The sequence below is a fragment of the Heliangelus exortis genome, chromosome 1, assembly GCF_036169615.1.
Source record: "Heliangelus exortis chromosome 1, bHelExo1.hap1, whole genome shotgun sequence".
Classification (NCBI taxonomy): domain Eukaryota; kingdom Metazoa; phylum Chordata; class Aves; order Apodiformes; family Trochilidae; genus Heliangelus; species Heliangelus exortis.
The window spans coordinates 153824504-153842110 of NC_092422.1; the positions used below are offsets into that span (position 1 = coordinate 153824504).

At 40.7% G+C, this 17607-nt stretch overlaps 1 protein-coding gene across 10 annotated transcripts in view; it reads left to right on the plus strand.

The window, feature by feature from the left end:
- The window catches only part of SOX5 (SRY-box transcription factor 5), a 296148-nt gene extending 286411 nt beyond the window's left edge, over positions 1–9737 (plus strand). For all 10 annotated transcript variants that reach the window (XM_071733083.1, XM_071733091.1, XM_071733090.1 and 7 more), the window contains 2 exons: positions 200–416; positions 3794–9737. In XM_071733083.1, coding sequence (XP_071589184.1) covers positions 200–416; positions 3794–4097 — 521 coding nt within the window. In that variant the 3' untranslated portion in view covers positions 4098–9737. The remainder of the gene's footprint in view (positions 1–199; positions 417–3793) is intronic.
- Positions 9738–17607: the final 7870 nt, after the last annotated feature.

Below are 17607 nucleotides of genomic sequence, written 5' to 3' on the forward strand. Positions count from 1 at the left end.
CTCTTGGCTATACCCAAGAGGTTTACCAGCCAAATGCAAACAAGACCTGACCCCTGTCTAGAAGCTCTGACAGATTCCCAGCCCAAAGCGAAATGACCGTAGGTATCTTGTTCTGGGTGACCTACTTGTTTCTCTGCCTTTCAGTGTTCGTGGATGAGTAGAATCTCATATTTCTCTCTGGTTTTTTTTTTGGTGACAGGGTCACGCTGGAAAGCTATGACAAACCTAGAGAAGCAGCCATACTATGAGGAGCAGGCCCGACTCAGCAAACAGCACCTGGAGAAGTACCCAGACTACAAATACAAGCCAAGGCCGAAGCGAACCTGCCTCGTAGATGGCAAAAAGCTCCGCATCGGCGAGTACAAAGCGATCATGCGCAACAGACGCCAGGAGATGAGGCAGTATTTCAATGTTGGGTACGGGGCCTTTAAAAACTACCACTCTTTTCAGAAAAAAAAAAAAAAAATTCAGAGAGAAATCTTAATTCAGTGTGGTAAATGTTAGATTTTTTTTGGCAAGGGCAGCATATATTGCTAAGAGAATATGAAGCTTATACTGTAAAACAATGTGTTCCAGGAGGAAGTTAGGCAGTTAGGGATTTTTTTGGTTGGCTTTGCTATATACTCATCTTACAGCTGTGGCCAACTGTCTCATTTCCACTCTGATTATGCAAAAGAAATAGAAAAGCTTAAGATTTTCCAGTGAAACATATCTTCTAATAAAGCCTTCTAAGTATTACTTTATTATGAGGCCTCAGAGAGTTTATCTGAATGAATCCTTGGTAGTTCCTCTTGATCCAAAAAGCTAAAAATACGAGTTTGCATTCAGTATGATTTGTAGCAACTGGTCTGCAAAAGAACTGCTGAGCATACTGAAATGAAGCTGGAATATAGACTTGGCTCAGTTAATTCATATCGAGCATGAAGTTGTCTTCATTGTTCATCGTCACGGCATTTGTCATAGTAGGGAGTGTCTTCCAGTACAGTATGCTAAATGCTTTGTGTTCAGCATAAATGTCAAGAAGGCTGTTTCTGATAAACAGCTAATAGATCAGCTTGATATGATTAGATTTAAATCTGCCTAGAAAACTAGTGTGTATTTTTCCTTCTGCTAAGACTCCTTGGTTTTGGTTACAGCAGATCAAAGAATCAGAAATAATCGAATATTCTGCAGTATTTCTGTATTCACTCCAGAAAATTAAAAGCCACACAGTGGTCTTAAAAATAGCAAAACCAGCATGAAGAACAACCCTCAAAAAAACTGGAGCTTGCGTTCCGTTACATCGGAATTTGGAAACATTTTAATGTTAACTGAGTTGCACATCTTTCTAGTTAAAGGCTAGGAGCAGCAGTAAAGGAGAGAATATCTGTCCAGCAACTGCTAAGTGTCATCAGACTGTGTTTTAAACAGCTACAGTGTGCATTGTTATAATAAGCCGCTCAGCAGAGAAATTTGAGCTGCTTAACCCTGTGGCGCTGGCAGGTCCAGTGATCCCAATAGTAAGCACTGAAACAAACACAGGGAAGTCAGCCAACATTTGGCATCAAGAGATTAAAAAAAAGAGGAGGGGGGCCTTCTGGAAAAAGAATAGGTGGCAACAGAGCCCCCAAAATACTGCTTATCTGGTTAACATGCATGCTTCATCATGGGAAAAAAAATTAACCTTGTAACATTTTGCATATTATTTAGCTTTCCAAACAAGGCTGACATTGAAATCAAGTCATTTCTGGAGATAATTGCACTAGGGCATTAGAACACAGAACCTGGGCTGAAACCTTTATAGAAGGTATTGACAGAGCAGCCAATATCTGCAGTGGGGTCAGTGTTTGAGGCTGACAGTCCCAGCACTACAGTTGCATTCCTGGGTTTAGCTCCCCATCTACTGTATCACCCAGTACAGGTCATTCAGGGCTAAACTTGCAAACACCAGTCCAGCTCCTGCCTGGGCACCAAAATAAGTGACTGGGCTTACAAGAGCTGTGGCTGTGCCAGCTGCTGGGACATGCTGAAAGCCTGTCTGAAAGCATCACAATGGGCAGGATCGGGCATTTTTTGCAAGTCTTAATGTTTCCTTGTCTCAGTGTTCTCATCTTTAATGGCAGTGGGGCAGGCTCACCACACTGGACTGCTGAGAGCCCTAATACATTAGTTTCTGAGGCCTTCTTTGAGATCCTCTGGAGTGGACATCCTATAGAAGTGGAAAAATACTATTCTTAAATTATTTAATATTTGAAAAGCACTCTAAAAAGCACCATTTAAGTGCAAAGCGTTCCTATTGTTAAATATTAAAAACAATTTAAGTGTGCTGAATCTTGTTACAGAAATGCTGACTCCAAAAAAAAGCCAAACAACAAAAGCCTTCCTATTGAATTAAGGATAAAATGCAAATTAGATCCGCTCCCCTACTTTAAGAGCTGTATCTTCAGCTGAGAAAACAACTTCTACTTGTTTCAGAAAGAGGGAAATAAGGACTGGGAGGAGGGAGGCCTCACTCCAATGGCAGGCAGGAAGTATCTGAAAATGCAGCAAGCGATTCCAAACAAATGTAAAGCTGTTTGGCAGAGAAAAGTCTTTCAGGATCACTGTACTGTGCAAGGCTTACTGTACAGCCGGGGCACAGGCAGGCAGGGGAACAGGGGAGGGTTTCATTCTTAATTAAGAATGTTCATCTCAAGAGACTCTGCCCTGTCTCCTGTGGCAAGGCTTTTCAGTGCAGATGGACACACTGCTGATGACATTACAATGTGCAGCATGTTCTGAAGAGTATTACTGCAATGGAATTACTTCATGCAGCAAGGAAACAAAAGGAGCATGAATTTTAAACCTCGAGGCTTGTTGGGACCCTGAAGCTTCTCAGGGAAACAAATGCTGGTATAACACAGCTAGTGTTCTTGATGCAAAGGGAATTTCTATGGCCTGGAATAATTCTTCTTTCATTACTGCAGACAGGTTTCCAAGGCTTAGATGCTGTATAAAGGCATCCTGTAGAGGATTTTCTCAAATGCTCATGTTGCTTGCCTGCTTTTTATTTATTTTTAAATAATGCATGCTTCCGTTGTAAGCCTGCCTTTTCCTGATTTTATCCACCTTCCTTCAAAGGTTCTGCTTTTCACAAGTGTCACTCACTGTGGAAACTATCACCTTCCAGTGGGAGGCCTCTAGGGACTGTCCTGTAAACCCCTTTGTTGGCCCCAGAAGTCCCACTGTTACTCTCCCAAATAATGGTCGAGCCTCTGAGTGAATGTAAAGAAACCATTGCCTCTTTGGAGAGGACCTGCCTTGCTTTTTCCTCAGCCACTGGTGGTTCCCTACAGCACCTCCCCATGCCTGTGGAAACAGCCTCACCCTCACAACATCTGTCCTGTGGCCAATATGTTACTTTTCTGTCTAGTCCTGCCAGCAGCTTGGATTATTTAAAAGGGACATCTTCAAAATACGTGTTCTTTTAGGTTGGACTAGAATTGAAAGGATGTTTATTTTTGGCTGGTAGCTCATGGGACACCCAGTTTACCCAGTAGAGAATTTTGCATCAGAAGCAGGCAAGCTGAAGCTGTGTAGTTCAGGTCCAACTAAAGACATTTACAGAGATGGGGTTTTATCAGCGGAGTTGGTTTGGGCTTGATGTTCCTTTCAAGAGCATCAGTTGGTGAGTCAGGAATATTGATAGAGGGGTCATCTGGTATGGGCCATCCAGGAGCTTCCCCTGCCCGCCCAAGAGCACACTGCTGTTGCACTCACCATCCCCTTCTTCCTTCCAGCATTCAAATGTCCTTTTCCTTTTTCTCCACTGCAGGCAACAAGCACAGATTCCCATTGCCACCGCGGGCGTCGTTTACCCAGGAGCCATTGCCATGGCAGGAATGCCTTCCCCACATCTGCCCTCCGAGCACTCGAGCGTCTCCAGCAGCCCCGAGCCCGGGATGCCCGTCATCCAGAGCACTTATGGCATCAAAGGTGAGGAGCCTCACATCAAGGAAGAGATGCAGACCGACGATGTCAATGGAGAAATCTATGATGAGTACGATGAGGAAGAGGACGACCCCGATGCGGACTATGGCAGTGACAGTGAAAACCACATTGCGGGATCAGCCAACTGATCGGGGTCCCGATGTCTCGTGAGCTAAGGACTTCAAGGAGAAAAGAAAAAAAATAAATAAATAAAGCCCCACCTGGTTTATCCTTGCCAGTGGCCAAGCACATTAACTTTCTCATACACTGACTGTTACTTTAACTGTTAGTCTTAACTAGTTGGGACATCAGCTGACTAATAGACATCAGCCTGCATCAGAAGAAAAAAGGCTCAGAAGAAAGGAAACAAAGACAACGACGACAACAACAACAGAATGATATAAGCTATGGGTAAAATAATGCCAGTAATTCAGCTGCTATACCCAAGCACTGAAGTCTTACCCGTCGACCTTTTATTATTATTATTTTTTTTTCAAATAAACTTTATGGCTGTTTGTTCTACAATGTTCTAGAAATTCTCACTCAGGTACACAGTGCCAACAAGTGGCTTGTGAATGTGTTTTGTTGTTTTGTGCTACAGTTTAAAGAGAAATAATTTTTTTTTTGGTAATGCACCTGACAGGAAAGAAAAAAAAGATAAAATTCCTTTTACCCCCCTCTGTCTCCTCCTTCTCCTCCCTGGCAAATCTGGGTCAGAAGTGCGTGTGTGCGTGCGTGCGTGCCTGTGCGCGTGGCTGGCAAGGAAGGAAGTGGGGAGTCTGTTTCTGTTGACCCCAACAAGCAATTATTTCCTTTCAAGAGAGGACTTCTCTTCATCAGTTGCACACCATACTGAGTCTTTGAGCAAGTGCCAAATTTGTACTAAAGCGCTGAACTAGTTCAATTTTCTTTTTTTTTTTTCTTTTTTTTTTTTTCTTTTTTTTTTTTGGTTGGTCTCTTCTTTTTGTTTAGCTTTTCTTTTGCTTTTCTTTTGCTTCCTGCTCTGTCTTAAGTTAGGACAGTGTTGTATCTTAGACAATCCCTTGAAGAACCTGATATACCAGCAGCTGATGAGATTAGACATATATTTTTGGGTTTGGTTTTGCGTTTTAAAGGAAACTGTAGGTGCCATTCTCAGGTGAAAAAGAGAGAGAGAAAGAGAGAGAGACATAAGAAATTTAGAGAAAAAAAAATATTTTATGGTCTTGGATTTTCATGTGTGCGTGTTTATGGTACTAATAAGAATAATATTGGACTATTGTGAGCAAAAAGCGTGTTCCAGAATGAAATCCCGCACCCTCCAAATGACTTGGTCTGTAAGGAGCCTTTGCTTTTAATTTACACTTCAAGTGGCAGCATACACTACATAAAAAAGGCTTGTCCAAACTGTGATTTGTTCTGCACAGGACAGGGCAACTGGAAACGTTGCCTCCTCTCTCAGCATAATGTCCACTTGTGATGAACTCCTACCTTCAAGGAGGCTGAGTACTGATCTCTGATTGATTCAAAAGGCGATTTTTGTTTTTTAAACTGACTTTTTTTTTTCCTCCTTTGCAATTGCAGAATTCAGAAATCCATTTTTAGCAGTTGGATGTTTCTGTGGGAAGGATGACTAATAGCCATGGAGAGATTTCCATAGCCAAAGTGGGCATGTAAGAATAAAACTTGCCATGCTGAGTTTCCCTAGCTGCTGCCTCTCACAAGTGAAAAATTGTTCTTCTGAGCTAAAATATTTTCAGCATTGTTCTAGAGCTCTTAGATATGTTGCTTGAGCAGTTTGGCCTTCCTTGGGCAACAGCAGCAGGGGGAGGAAGGTGGATTTCCACAAGCATAATGTATTTCCCATAAGGTAACTGAATGTTACACCTTATTTTAGAAGGAAAATAAATAAATACAAAGGAATCAAAGAGCTTCTTTTCATCTCCTCACTCTAACCTTTCTGTAGAAGTAGAGGACCCAGGTTCAGACAGAAGCATTAGATCTAAACCTACCAACCAAGCAACCGAAAGGGCTGCACCTCATTTCAGACAGCAGCTATCCAGGAGCTCCTCTTTGGCCTGGGGAGGAAAGTCTTAGGATCTCACTGACTCAAAATCCTTCCCTTGAGTCAGTTCTCTAGCTGAGGGTTCATTGTGCTCCCTCTTAAATTCCTGCTCTTAGAGGAAGACTCGTTGCTATCATAGCCTCTTCTAACTTGTAAAAAAAGCTCTGTGTGTGTTCGTGCCAGTGAGATTCCAGCCTAAGCTTTCACTGGAACCGTGGTCTTCAGTACTTGGCAACAGTGATTTTGCAAATGGTCCCTTAGTCAGGCAAGTTTAGTCCTTGGTGCAATCAGCCATTTAAGTCCAGGTGCAGGATGAAAGGAGCAGGTAGGAGTAAGAGACTGGGAAGGAGGATGTGGGGGGTCTCCCTCTGCCTCTTGAAATCCCACTTGAAGTGTAACTTGAACCTCGGCAGACCTTTTGCAAAGCAAACAAGCAAATGCCATTGAAGACTTAGGACAATACTCCGATGAGAAGTTTGGATGAGTGATAGTTCTACCCTGCAACATCAGTTTTGTTTTTCTTGTTTTCCTTGGTTGTTTTTTTTTCCCCACCTCTGCCTGAAAAATTTCTTTTCTATTTTCTCTCTCTCAGAAGATTTGCTCTGAAGTTATGCTTGGAGTAGCTGATCAGATCCTCCGTGTCAGAGAGGGTTCTTTTTGTTTGTATTTTATAACTGTGTTGGTTTGTTTTGGTTTTTTTTTTTTTCAGTTGAACTGCCTCTTCTTGCTAGTGTTGTAATGGTAATTATAATAATAATAATAATAATAATGGTCAGCTGTTCCCAGATTAGTAAATTATGTATAATTTATTTTATCCCTCCCCTTTTTTTAACTTTATTTTATTCTGATCTAATTTGGCAGTGCAGCAAATGAAGCTGTTAGGCTATTTAAAATGGATACCCCTCCCCACCTTGCCTTTTTATATATATATAAATATATATATATACATATGAAAACAAATTGCTTCTTCTTCTGCTCACACCATTCCTCTTTCTTTTATTTTAATTTTGGCCCCAGCCATGTCAACTTCTGATGTTTATTATGATGGAGTGAATTAATGGGAGTGTTGTTTTCAATCTTAATTAACTTCTGCTCTCTCATCACTCATTTTAGTTATTTAATTACACCAGTCATCTAGAGCCAGTTTTTTAAGCACTCTGTTTGGATAAGAAGGAAAAAAAAAATAGACAATTGTTTTTATATCATTATGTACAATGTGAAAACAGATATTTGCTCCTTTTTTTTTTTTTTTTTTTTTTTAACTTAAATTTGTTCCCTGTCTTTGTGAACAAATTACTTCTGACTCTTGTGGGTTCACCTCACATTTGCTGGATGCTTGATTTCCACCAGGTTATAGAGACTCTCTGGTTTAATCGTGTCATTTTTGGGCTACCAGAATACTTTGTTTTAGCTCCAGGTAGGTGCCACTGCGGCAGGCGTGATCGATCGGAGCAAGTCTCAGATGCTTGGGCCAGAGAGACGGCCTCGGGGAAGTCAGTGGGGAAAAGGCCCTTGGACTTCAGCAGGACTGAATTTCAGCTCTGAACTGGAGGCTTCAGGGCAGGGGATGCTTCTGGAGGCAGCAGCCCTGTCCCGGAGGGCAGGTTCGGTCCCGTGCCGGAGGAGCGCCTTGTGCTGGGGCTGCCGGACCCAGCTCTGCTCTTGGCAAGGGGTGGTGAGGCAGAGCCCTTCTCTCCAGAGCTCTCTGCTTTGCTCACTGCCTTGGCATGGCCTGGGGCTCAGGTTTTGTTACCCTGCACGTTTCTGTCTGAGAGACTAAGGTAGAGCCTGGAGTTTGGTCGGGCTGTTCGGAGGGGTAGCTCTAGCAGACTATCCGTGTCCTGTGTTTGGGTGTTGAAACTGATGCAGCAATGTTAAAAAAGGGAAAAAAAAAGGCCAAAGAAAGAAAGAAAAAGAAAGAAAAAGAAAGGAAAAGGCTCTGGGGTTCCAAACCAGCAAAATACTTAACACCTGTGCTAATGTTTTGTTGGGTCTAAAGATGAGCACCCGTGTATCCTTTGGCAGTAGAAGACCTGATTTGAAAATGAGGCCCTGTTCATCCCTCTTTAATTTCTTAGAAAACATAACCAAAAAAAAAAAACTACAAAAAAACAAAAAAAAAAGCAAAAACCAACAAAAAACCAACAAAGCAAAACATGCATTTGTAAAAAGATCTTGTCTTGTTTCTTCTTCTTTTTTTTTTTTTTTTTTTTTTTTTTTTTTTCCTGGGTTCTGTGCCCTGGAGCATATAGAAAAAAAAACAGGTTAGAAGAGATTAGGGTGGTATTAACCTAAAAGCGCATCAAGGCCCTAATGCCAAGATGGGCTTCATTCCCCTCTTCCCTGGGAACCTGGCAAGTGAGGATGGTTTTGGGGAGCTGCTGGGGAGAGAGGGGTACAGACCAGCTCCTCCTAAACTGGGGAAGTTGCTTCTGCCACGCGTCTCACAAGCTTACAAAAGAACAACATCAGCAGTGGGAGAAAAGGGGGAAAGAAAGAAGGAAAAAAACTGAGGCACTTGCTTCTAAGCTCAATTAAATAACACAGAGTATATCCTTTTTCAATTTATTCATGCCTTATATTAGTAAAATAGGATTTTTAAGTGCATTTAACATCTTTATTTAACCGTTCCGCTGTATTAATCAGGCCCCCAGAAAAGAACACTAGCTATTATTATAGCATTTAATTAGTTTTGTAACCAAATCCTCTTATTACGAATGCATATGGAAGAAATTCTTTCTTCGAAGACATTATTTCAAAGATTTGGTTACTGTAGTAGACTCTCTCTTTAATTAAATCATTTTTTAGAAAGTAAATTGTCTTTTAACCTTTTTACAGCACATTTTCAGAGCTTTTTCTTTTTAATCCAAAGAGATGAGCTGTTATTGTCCCCGAAGAAGCCTCTGACATCACGTTCATAACATCAAAAATAATTATACTCCGTGGAAACGTAGACCTTACTTAGGAAGAATTCATCTGCTAGAATAAATGGCAACTATATGATATCTCGTATGTTTAAGGGCATGATGTATCAGATAGGAAGTCTTTTTTTGTCTGCCCACCTCTTGATAGAATCATACCTTCAATTTTGCAAAGAACTGTGTGTAATTCACTAGATGTGGATTCAAGTGTATCCTCAATTCACAGGGCATGGGCTGGCTGTTTAGCTTGGTTTATATTTACATTTTTTCAACTTTATCTTAACTTGTCGGTTCCCCAGATTGAAGAACATGTCAAGTTCGTTTTTTCTACTGACTGATTACTCCCCAGTGTTTTTGTCACTGGTTTGCTGAAACAGTATTTATATAGCTCCATTGGCTCTAAAGCTCTTACTCCTTCTAACGTTTTGGATTTTACAAATTAAATGAAAATAGAAAAGAAATAGAGACAATCAAATGCCTGGAGCTTAAAACAAAGTATGTGCAACCTACCATCTCACTTGAAATTTAATAAAAGAAATAATTATGTAAATATAACATAGAGTTATAGATTTATATTTTGTTCATAACACATAGTGTAATATAAGTTGTATATTTTCATGTTTTGGTTTTATGTTATCATTCATGCCACAATAAATAAAAAAAAAACAGGAGTTGATGTACTCTTTAAAAAAATACAATGTGGGTTGCCACCATCCTGGGTTTTTGGTTTTGGTTTTTGGTTTTTTTGTTTCTTTTGCATTCCCCTTTTTCAGTATTATTGCCCTGCAAGGCACCAATAAAACAGCAAATGTGTTCTTTACCTATATTGTGGTCTGTTTCCCACTTATTATAGTTTAGGGCATGCTAGTTAATTCTGTCAGGGAAAGAAAACACCTAGGCTCAAGGAGTTTAAAAAAAAAATAAAATTAAATTAAAAAATGGAGTATTTAGATTCAAATTACCAGGCTGCTCCAAAATGCAAGGTTTTCATCGAATCAGGGGAAAAAGTCACCCCATCTTTAAGGTACTAAGACAGAAAAAGAAGTTGGCTCCTGAACAATGTAGGACAGTGCAGTTTCCAGTTCAGAGTTGGGGTACCTCATAGACAGGGATGGTTAAATCCAGAGGTTTAGGATGTGCTCATGATGCATTCACTTTCTTCAGGCTTACCTGTTTGGAGAAGAAGCCAATGCAGGGAAATACCCAATTATAAACGCTGATGACACTAAGCTATCAAAAAAAAAAACCAAACCAGTTCTGCTCCTAGTTAGTCAAAATGTCCCATCGTGCTGCCTAAACAGTTCATGAAGTTTTGACAGCAGCATATGGCACAAAGTGGGATGAAATGAATTTGTACCTGTTTTTGACAGTAAGTTATTCTGATGGGTGCTTACTCTCAAGTGCCTACGGCTTGACAGATGCCATTCTATGGTTCCAGATTTCCTAAAGGGAAAAGGCAATATTTGGGAAAGCAGGAGGAAGCTGGTGGAGGTCCTGTGGATGTGCCCACACTTTTCTTCCTTGTCAGGCTGTCCTCTGTGCTTTTCCTGGGAGCAGGGTGACACCTGAAACATCCCATCAGCAAACTACAGGTCTGTTCTGGCAGCTTTGGGATACAGTCTGTGCCATATAAGAACTTTCCAGTGGAAGTTGAAATGAAGCTGAGCAGAGCCAAGTAATATTAGATTTGGACCAGTAAATGTCAGCATCCTTTAACCCCTTAAAGTCCCTTCATCCATTGATCTCATTAATGTGAGGAAAGGAACAGCTGACTACCTGAAAGGCCAGAAGAACAGATGTGACCACACTGGGCAGTGTGACTATCAAATTATGGTGTAGTTTGTGATCAGTATGCTTGAGACCTTACCTGCAACTTCAGCCAAAGCAAATATTTTGCTTCTTTGCCCTTTTAGCAAATATGACCCCATAAGAAGGAATACTGCTGCCAAAGCCATGCTATCTTGTGTCTTTGCTGGCGTGGCACACACTGCCCACCTGAAGCATCTCTGGACATGTCAGCTTTCTCACCATCCTGCATTCAGATGGAGTGACACAAGATTTCTTCTTCCTTTTTTTTTTTTTTTTTTTTTTTTTTTTTTTTTTTTTTTTGTGGCTGAAATGCTTCCTAACAGAAGCAGCAATATTCCCTAAATGAGTGGGGGGGGAAAAAATGTCTAGGAGAACATGAGAAAAGCTAATCTGATGTTATATCTAAATTGTAATGTGAGTGGACAAGGCTGAGATGTGCCAAAATGAGAAATAAGACCAGCAAAATTCTAAAGGTGCAGCTGCTTTAAAAAAAAAAAAAAAAAAAAAGTTTGTGTTTTGCTTTGTTTTGTTTTTTTTCAAAAAAATATTAAAGCGTTCCAGCAATTGCCTGTAGCAGGAAGGAAGAAGATGAGGATAATTGTGACATTAATCTGTTTTTAAAAGAAAGGCATGTGACAATTAGCACATTCCTAGCAAGAAAGTAACATACAGAGCTAAATGAGTGTAGGAAAGTGAAAAGACCCCCCACAGAAGCCATGGAAGGTTATGGAAAGTGTTACGTGCCTCACAAGGAAGCTTCTCGCTGTGACTTCGGCATCAGCAAGAAAGTACAAGGGAGCTTGTCAGTAAGTTTGCAGTCAATAAATATTCAGCAATATTGAAGAAGAACAGATAGTGGCTGTTGGGTCACCCAGTGGAAGCACATACTGAAAAGGTACAGAAAGTCTTGTGAACTTCTTTATCAAAGTAATCTAGTGCCTGAGACTGGTGGGCTAGAGATAGTTGCAGTAGTTCAGTCCTTGTGGTGTTCACCCTCATGCCTCTTGCTATTATGGTAGTGCTGATGGCCATGCAATGAAACAGTTTGCTTGCAAGCTAATGATATGAACAGGAAAAAGAAAATTCTACCACAGCATCACTGACCTAACTCAGAAAGGTGTCAGCAGTGCTGCGAGCATCAGCTACACCTAAGGCTGATGGGTGGCAGCCTCCCTACCCTGTTCCTGAACAAATGGAGTTTCAGTCAGGCTTTTTCTCCATTAACTAAATTTGATCCAAAAGCTAATGCAAAAGACATCCAACAGATTCTCCAGAATTACTTATTTGTAGCAGCTGCTCTCCAGCCTCTAGTCATGTGAACTCTGCAGACAGGCTGACACTCTTGGTCTTACAGGTTCCTGCTCCCTGCACCCCTCGTATCCTGCACACACCCCCATCTCCCACACACCTTCCTACCCACCGTGGCTTGCTCTGCCCCACACCTGGCATGGCTACCCAAATCCCATATCATCTATATGGTCACGGCCATCTGTAGCTGCCACCCTGAGGTATAACCCCATGCTTACTGGTTTGGGGTGGTTCAGGAAGTTTGGTTTATTTTCCTGCTGGCAGACCAGCCTTATCAGGACACAACAGTTACCAGGAGCTTGGGAAGGGGGGAGAACACCCAGGCCCCAGCTGGAGTCCTCCTCCATCTCAGACCTGATTCAACTCAGAGTTCTCTGTGTGGCCACTGAACTCAGTGGTCACCACTGCACCAGCATTTTGTACAGCTGGAGGGCTTGGGAGAGAAAGGGATGGCCATTCCTAACCCAGATGGAGTAAACTGCTTGGCATGAGAGGATGAATTTACAGAGTACGGGTTTGGTTGTCCACAGGCTTCCACCAGTTTACCTTTTGGTAACCGACGGGGCACTTCTAAAATAGCTGCTGGACACAGCACAGAAAGTTGTTTGGCCAAAATCAGGCTTGCCTCTATCCCAGTGGAGGCCAAGTCAGTTAGGAAGAGGTTAAAGTCACACCAAGATACTTCCTTCCATGAAATTGAAAACACTTCAAGCAGGGAGTCTTTCTGTGCAGCTGGATCTTAATGAAGCTAGAATGCTACCTACATAATTGAAAATATAATTAAATGTACAAATTCATGCTTTAGTTAAAACTCTGCCAGCCCTGTGTGGCAATATAAGCTCTAGCTTGAGTTGCTTTTTGAGCTAAGTTAGGCTTCGTTTAAGTCCTAACTATATACTTTGTATTAGTTAAAAGCATCAGGAAGGAGGAAGGAGGGCTGGTCTATCACAAGTAATTTAAGTTTCTGGCTATAGGCTCTGTTGGGTGTCAAGAGGAAGGGACCGATCTCTTTTTGGTGGTGGCCAGTAACAGGACAAAGAATAATGGGTTTAAGCTAGAACATAGGAACATGAGGAAAAACATCTTTACTGTGAGAGCGACAGAGCACTGGAATAGGCTGCCCAGAGAGCTTGTGGAGTCTCCTTCTCTGGGCACTTTCAAAACCTGCCTGGATGCAGGACCTGTGTGGTCCTCCTTTGGCAGGGGGTTGGACTAGATGATCTCTAGAGCTCCCTTCCAGCCCCTAACATTCTGTGATTCTATGATTCTAGGTATAGAAAGGACCATTTACAGCACAGGTCATTGCTCACAGAAAATATACATTTTTATTTCCAGGTGCACCAGCAAGTAGGGTGGGTGTCAGCTGCACTGATGGAGCTGTGTGGTCCTGAGTCTGTGTGTGTGAAGACAGGGGCTCAAACTAAGCCCTAAAAAACCCCTCCCACCCCCCTCCCTGCAAGAGCATCCACACACAGGGATTTGTGTCAGTTTAACTTCACGTTATCAGCGCAACTTTCACAGACAGTGAATGCCAAACCCACCAAGGATAAATCAATGCTCCTCTTGTATTTAACAGAGATATGACATAAATACAGTGAGTAAATCAAAGTAATTATTTTAAATAAAAATGATTTAAGAGACTTAGTCTGGGAGAATGGTGTGGTGGTTAGAGAAGCAGCTGAGATGTGGGACTTCAGCAGGCTATTCCTGACTCTGTCAGAGACTTGCTCTACAACTTCAGGAAAATTACTCAGCCCATCTCCGAGACTGCTATAATAATACCTACTTCAAAGGGGTGTTATGAGGCTTAATTCATTAATGCCTGCAAAGCACTTTGAGATCTTTGGATTAAAGGCACTACAGCAGTGCAAAGTATTATTAGCTACAGGAAAAAGCTTTCAAGCAAGCATGGCATTAAATGTCTGCGGTTTAAAAAAAAAAGATTGGGGGGGAGAGTATTAAAGATGGGCAAATTGTGGGTGGTTTTGTGTTGTTTTGTTGTTTTGGTTTGGGTTTTTTTTTCCTGTGGTCAGTTTTCCATTAGTCATATCTATGTTTTGCTGAACAAAGGCCAGAGGTGGTACAGCCCAAGGCCCAATTTTGCTTTCACTCCTACAGCATATTGCATGCAGAACTGTTTCAATTTTGGGCTTCTTTTTACAAAAAATCCTGACTTTGTGCCTCAAAAGCATGCACAACTTCCCTCTAAGGACATAGCTATCCACTGAATTGAACAGGAAGAAGAAGAAGAAAATAATTTTATTCTACATACATTTTTTAAAATTTCAGTTTAAGCATTTATTCTCCAAAGGAACAGTCTGTTCTATATGATTTCAAAGGGCTAAGATTTTCATCTTTGGTAATAATTTTGAATTTCAAAACACACAGAACATGGCCTTTCTTCATTACCTTCAACAGAGCTGTTACACCTACTGTGAGCACAATTCCAAATGAACAAATTGCAATGGACAATATCAAAAGGACTAAATGGAGGGAAGTTTTTAATGAGGGCCCTGGTCCCAAGTATTAATTTCTTTATGATGTTAAATTCTATAAGCAAACAACGAAAGGTAGCAGATTTTTCTCTTGGTCCAAATTTAAATCTTGTCTGATCTTACCACTCATTTGGTGCCTGTGGCAGGGCCTGTGCACTAACTCAGGGTTCCTGGGAGCCCCACAGAGCAGGGGTGGGTGTGATTTCACTCATTAAAACCAGGCAGCAAAGATGAGGACATAAGCAAGGTTCCCAAAACCATCAGCTGAAGTGCAATCTTAAATCTGTCACATTTACCTTGTTTAGCAAATTAATCCAGAATCTAAGGGTTTTTAAAATATTCTTTAAATCTTTGAAACTTTTCAAGTACAACTTACTGACTCAAAAATAAACATAACCAACAGCTCCCCCCTCACACACCTTCAATGAAAAGAATGTAACAAAACAGCCTAGAAATGTGTTTTTTGTATTTGTTTTTAAAAGTATGTTTTACTTTGGTGAGAAAAACCCTTTACCTTCATTTTGTTTCCAGGTCCCATTGAAAAAGAACACATGGGAAGTGAAGTATAAGTGATTTTGGCTCCTGGAGATGCTTTGTTTCTCTTCTGATAGAATATGAAACTTCATGTAGGTGGTGGGTAGAGCCATCGTAACCTGCTTTCTTCTGACTGAATGAGGGAGGTCAATATATTATTGTATCAAGGAAGAAGAAATTACACAGGCGATTCCCCCGCAGACAATAAAGAAAATTCTGACAGCATGATCAAAACAACTGTATAACTTTTCTTTTCTTTTCTTACAGACACACCAGTGTTTAACTGACAGCTGAAAGAGGATGATGGACTAAACACATTATTCTCTGTTCCATCTACTTTTTTTGTAATAGAAATATATCTTGAAGACTATATTCAAGTTGATCAAATAATAAGTCAATTTGTCAATAAAACAGATTAGGCAACCTGTCTGCAGAGATGATATCTGTCAAACAACATATTTTGTTAATACAGTCTGGAAGCAAATGCCTTCATGAAAGACAATACCAAAAAAAAAAAAAAAAACAAACAAAACAAAACAAAAAAAAAACCAGCAATGCCACTTTGAAGTTTATTGAAAAAGAGCTCTTGACTTATCTCATTTATAGATGTTTAGACTTCTTTAAGTTTTAGTTGCTAGTTAACAAACTGCAATTTGGAAAAGACTGGAAACAAGCATTAATGGCCTGGTGGGCACTGCCTGCTGCTAATCTGTGGATGTATTTCCAGTCCCCTTGGAAATGCTCATGCTGTGGGCACGAGATATCAGTAGTGGGGATGGTGTAGAGTTATTCCATCTCTCTGTACACTTATTTTTCTTTACCCTTGTTACCCATTACTGGCAATACAGCTACAGCATTGCCTGAGCTGTCCTGTCACAGTGCTCAGAGGGTTAAGGCACGATGCTTTGACACGTTGAGTACACTGATGCAAATAATCCCTAATGGAGATATTGGGCCATGGCCTGATCTCAGCTACATGGGGGAAAGTCTCCATTTACCCTGAGTGACAAAAAATACAGAGGAAGTGCTAACACAGGAATGCACAGAGTGATCAAATATGAGTAATGTTCCAGCCTGAACACTGAGAGCTTAGATTAACCAGTCTTGGATATTAATGGGTTTGCCAGGTGAAGTTTGAGCCAGCTGTTCTGGTTTGTGTGGTTTTCTCCCAGTCCCTCCCTGTTCTAATGCCAAATAATCCTCACAAAAGTGGCTGCTTTAGAAACTCACCTTCTTTCTTGACTGGGAAGAAAAATGTGATTTGTGCTAATAGGCTGAAAATTCAAGTAGAATCATCTTGGTTTTGATTTATGTTTGTTTTATTTTGTTTTTTAAATAACTTGGAAGTATTTTGTTGCTGAACTAGTTGATGCAAAATACACAGGCTGAGGAAAACAAGCTACTCAGAAGTGTGAACAGGCGCTCTAACAGGAGGATCAACCATGGTGGGTGAAAACCAAGCAAATAAATAAAAAAGAGCTCAAATGCTGACAGAGATTTAAGGACTTTTCCAAACAAGATTGCCTTTTCAGTCAGGCTCAGACTCTTGTTAAGAATTAACGAGCTAATTTGCTATTGCTCTCAATAATGCGTCAACACCTTGTGGGCCAGAAAAGCTTCCATTCAGAAAAATCTTTCCAAAAAATGCAAATATGGAAACTATATCCTGAAAGCCATAGGTTTTTTTAAAAATAATAAACCACTGTGGCAAAGATAGTGAATAGAATTAAAGGCTGCACTGAAGTGTGATTAGTATTAGGATAAGTCCAAAAAGCCTCGACAAAAAATTATGTCAAAACACTAACTTTTGTGGTGAAATTTCAGTGATAGTCAAAGATATTCTCATAAAGCCTATTGTGGAGTCCATTCAGCTTCTTGTAATGGAATTCCCCATTTATAGAACTGGATGACACACCTGGCAGAAACCTGAGCTTCCACATTAATTTCCCCATCCTTGTGAGTTTTTGTGACCACACAGCGGTGTCAGAAATGTTCAGTTATCCACCCAGCCCCACAAACCTTGAAGCACAAGATAGCCAGCACTCTACTCTCATTCAGAACAGTTTGGCATGTCTCCATGTTGTAACTAACCAGTGTTACCCCTAGCAATTGCTCTTTAAAGCAAAAACATGTGCAAAATGTCTTAATTCAGCCTAGTAGTATCATATGTCAATCAGACTCAGGATGCAGAACTGGCCAGCAATATCCTAAAAAAGAAAAAGAAAAAAAAAATTGTCTTTCTTGTTTTGAATCACTTTGAATTAACTTGACTCTGTCATGTTACTGGCAAGAATATTCTTTCTTGAGCATCTGATTTCTAATTTTTTCTTTTTCTCCTTTTTTTTTTTTTTTTCCTTCGTCTTTGGATTTCCCTGCAAGTTCCTAGGATCTGGTTTAAGCTTTACAAGACCAACTTAGCCTGGGGCTTTGGCAAGCAGTATAACATTGTCTACATCACATTGAAGTTTATTAACACCTGTCAAAACCCCTGCAAGTTTGTAAAGCGAGCAGTGGTTCATTCTCCAGAAATAATAAGGGTCTGGTTTTG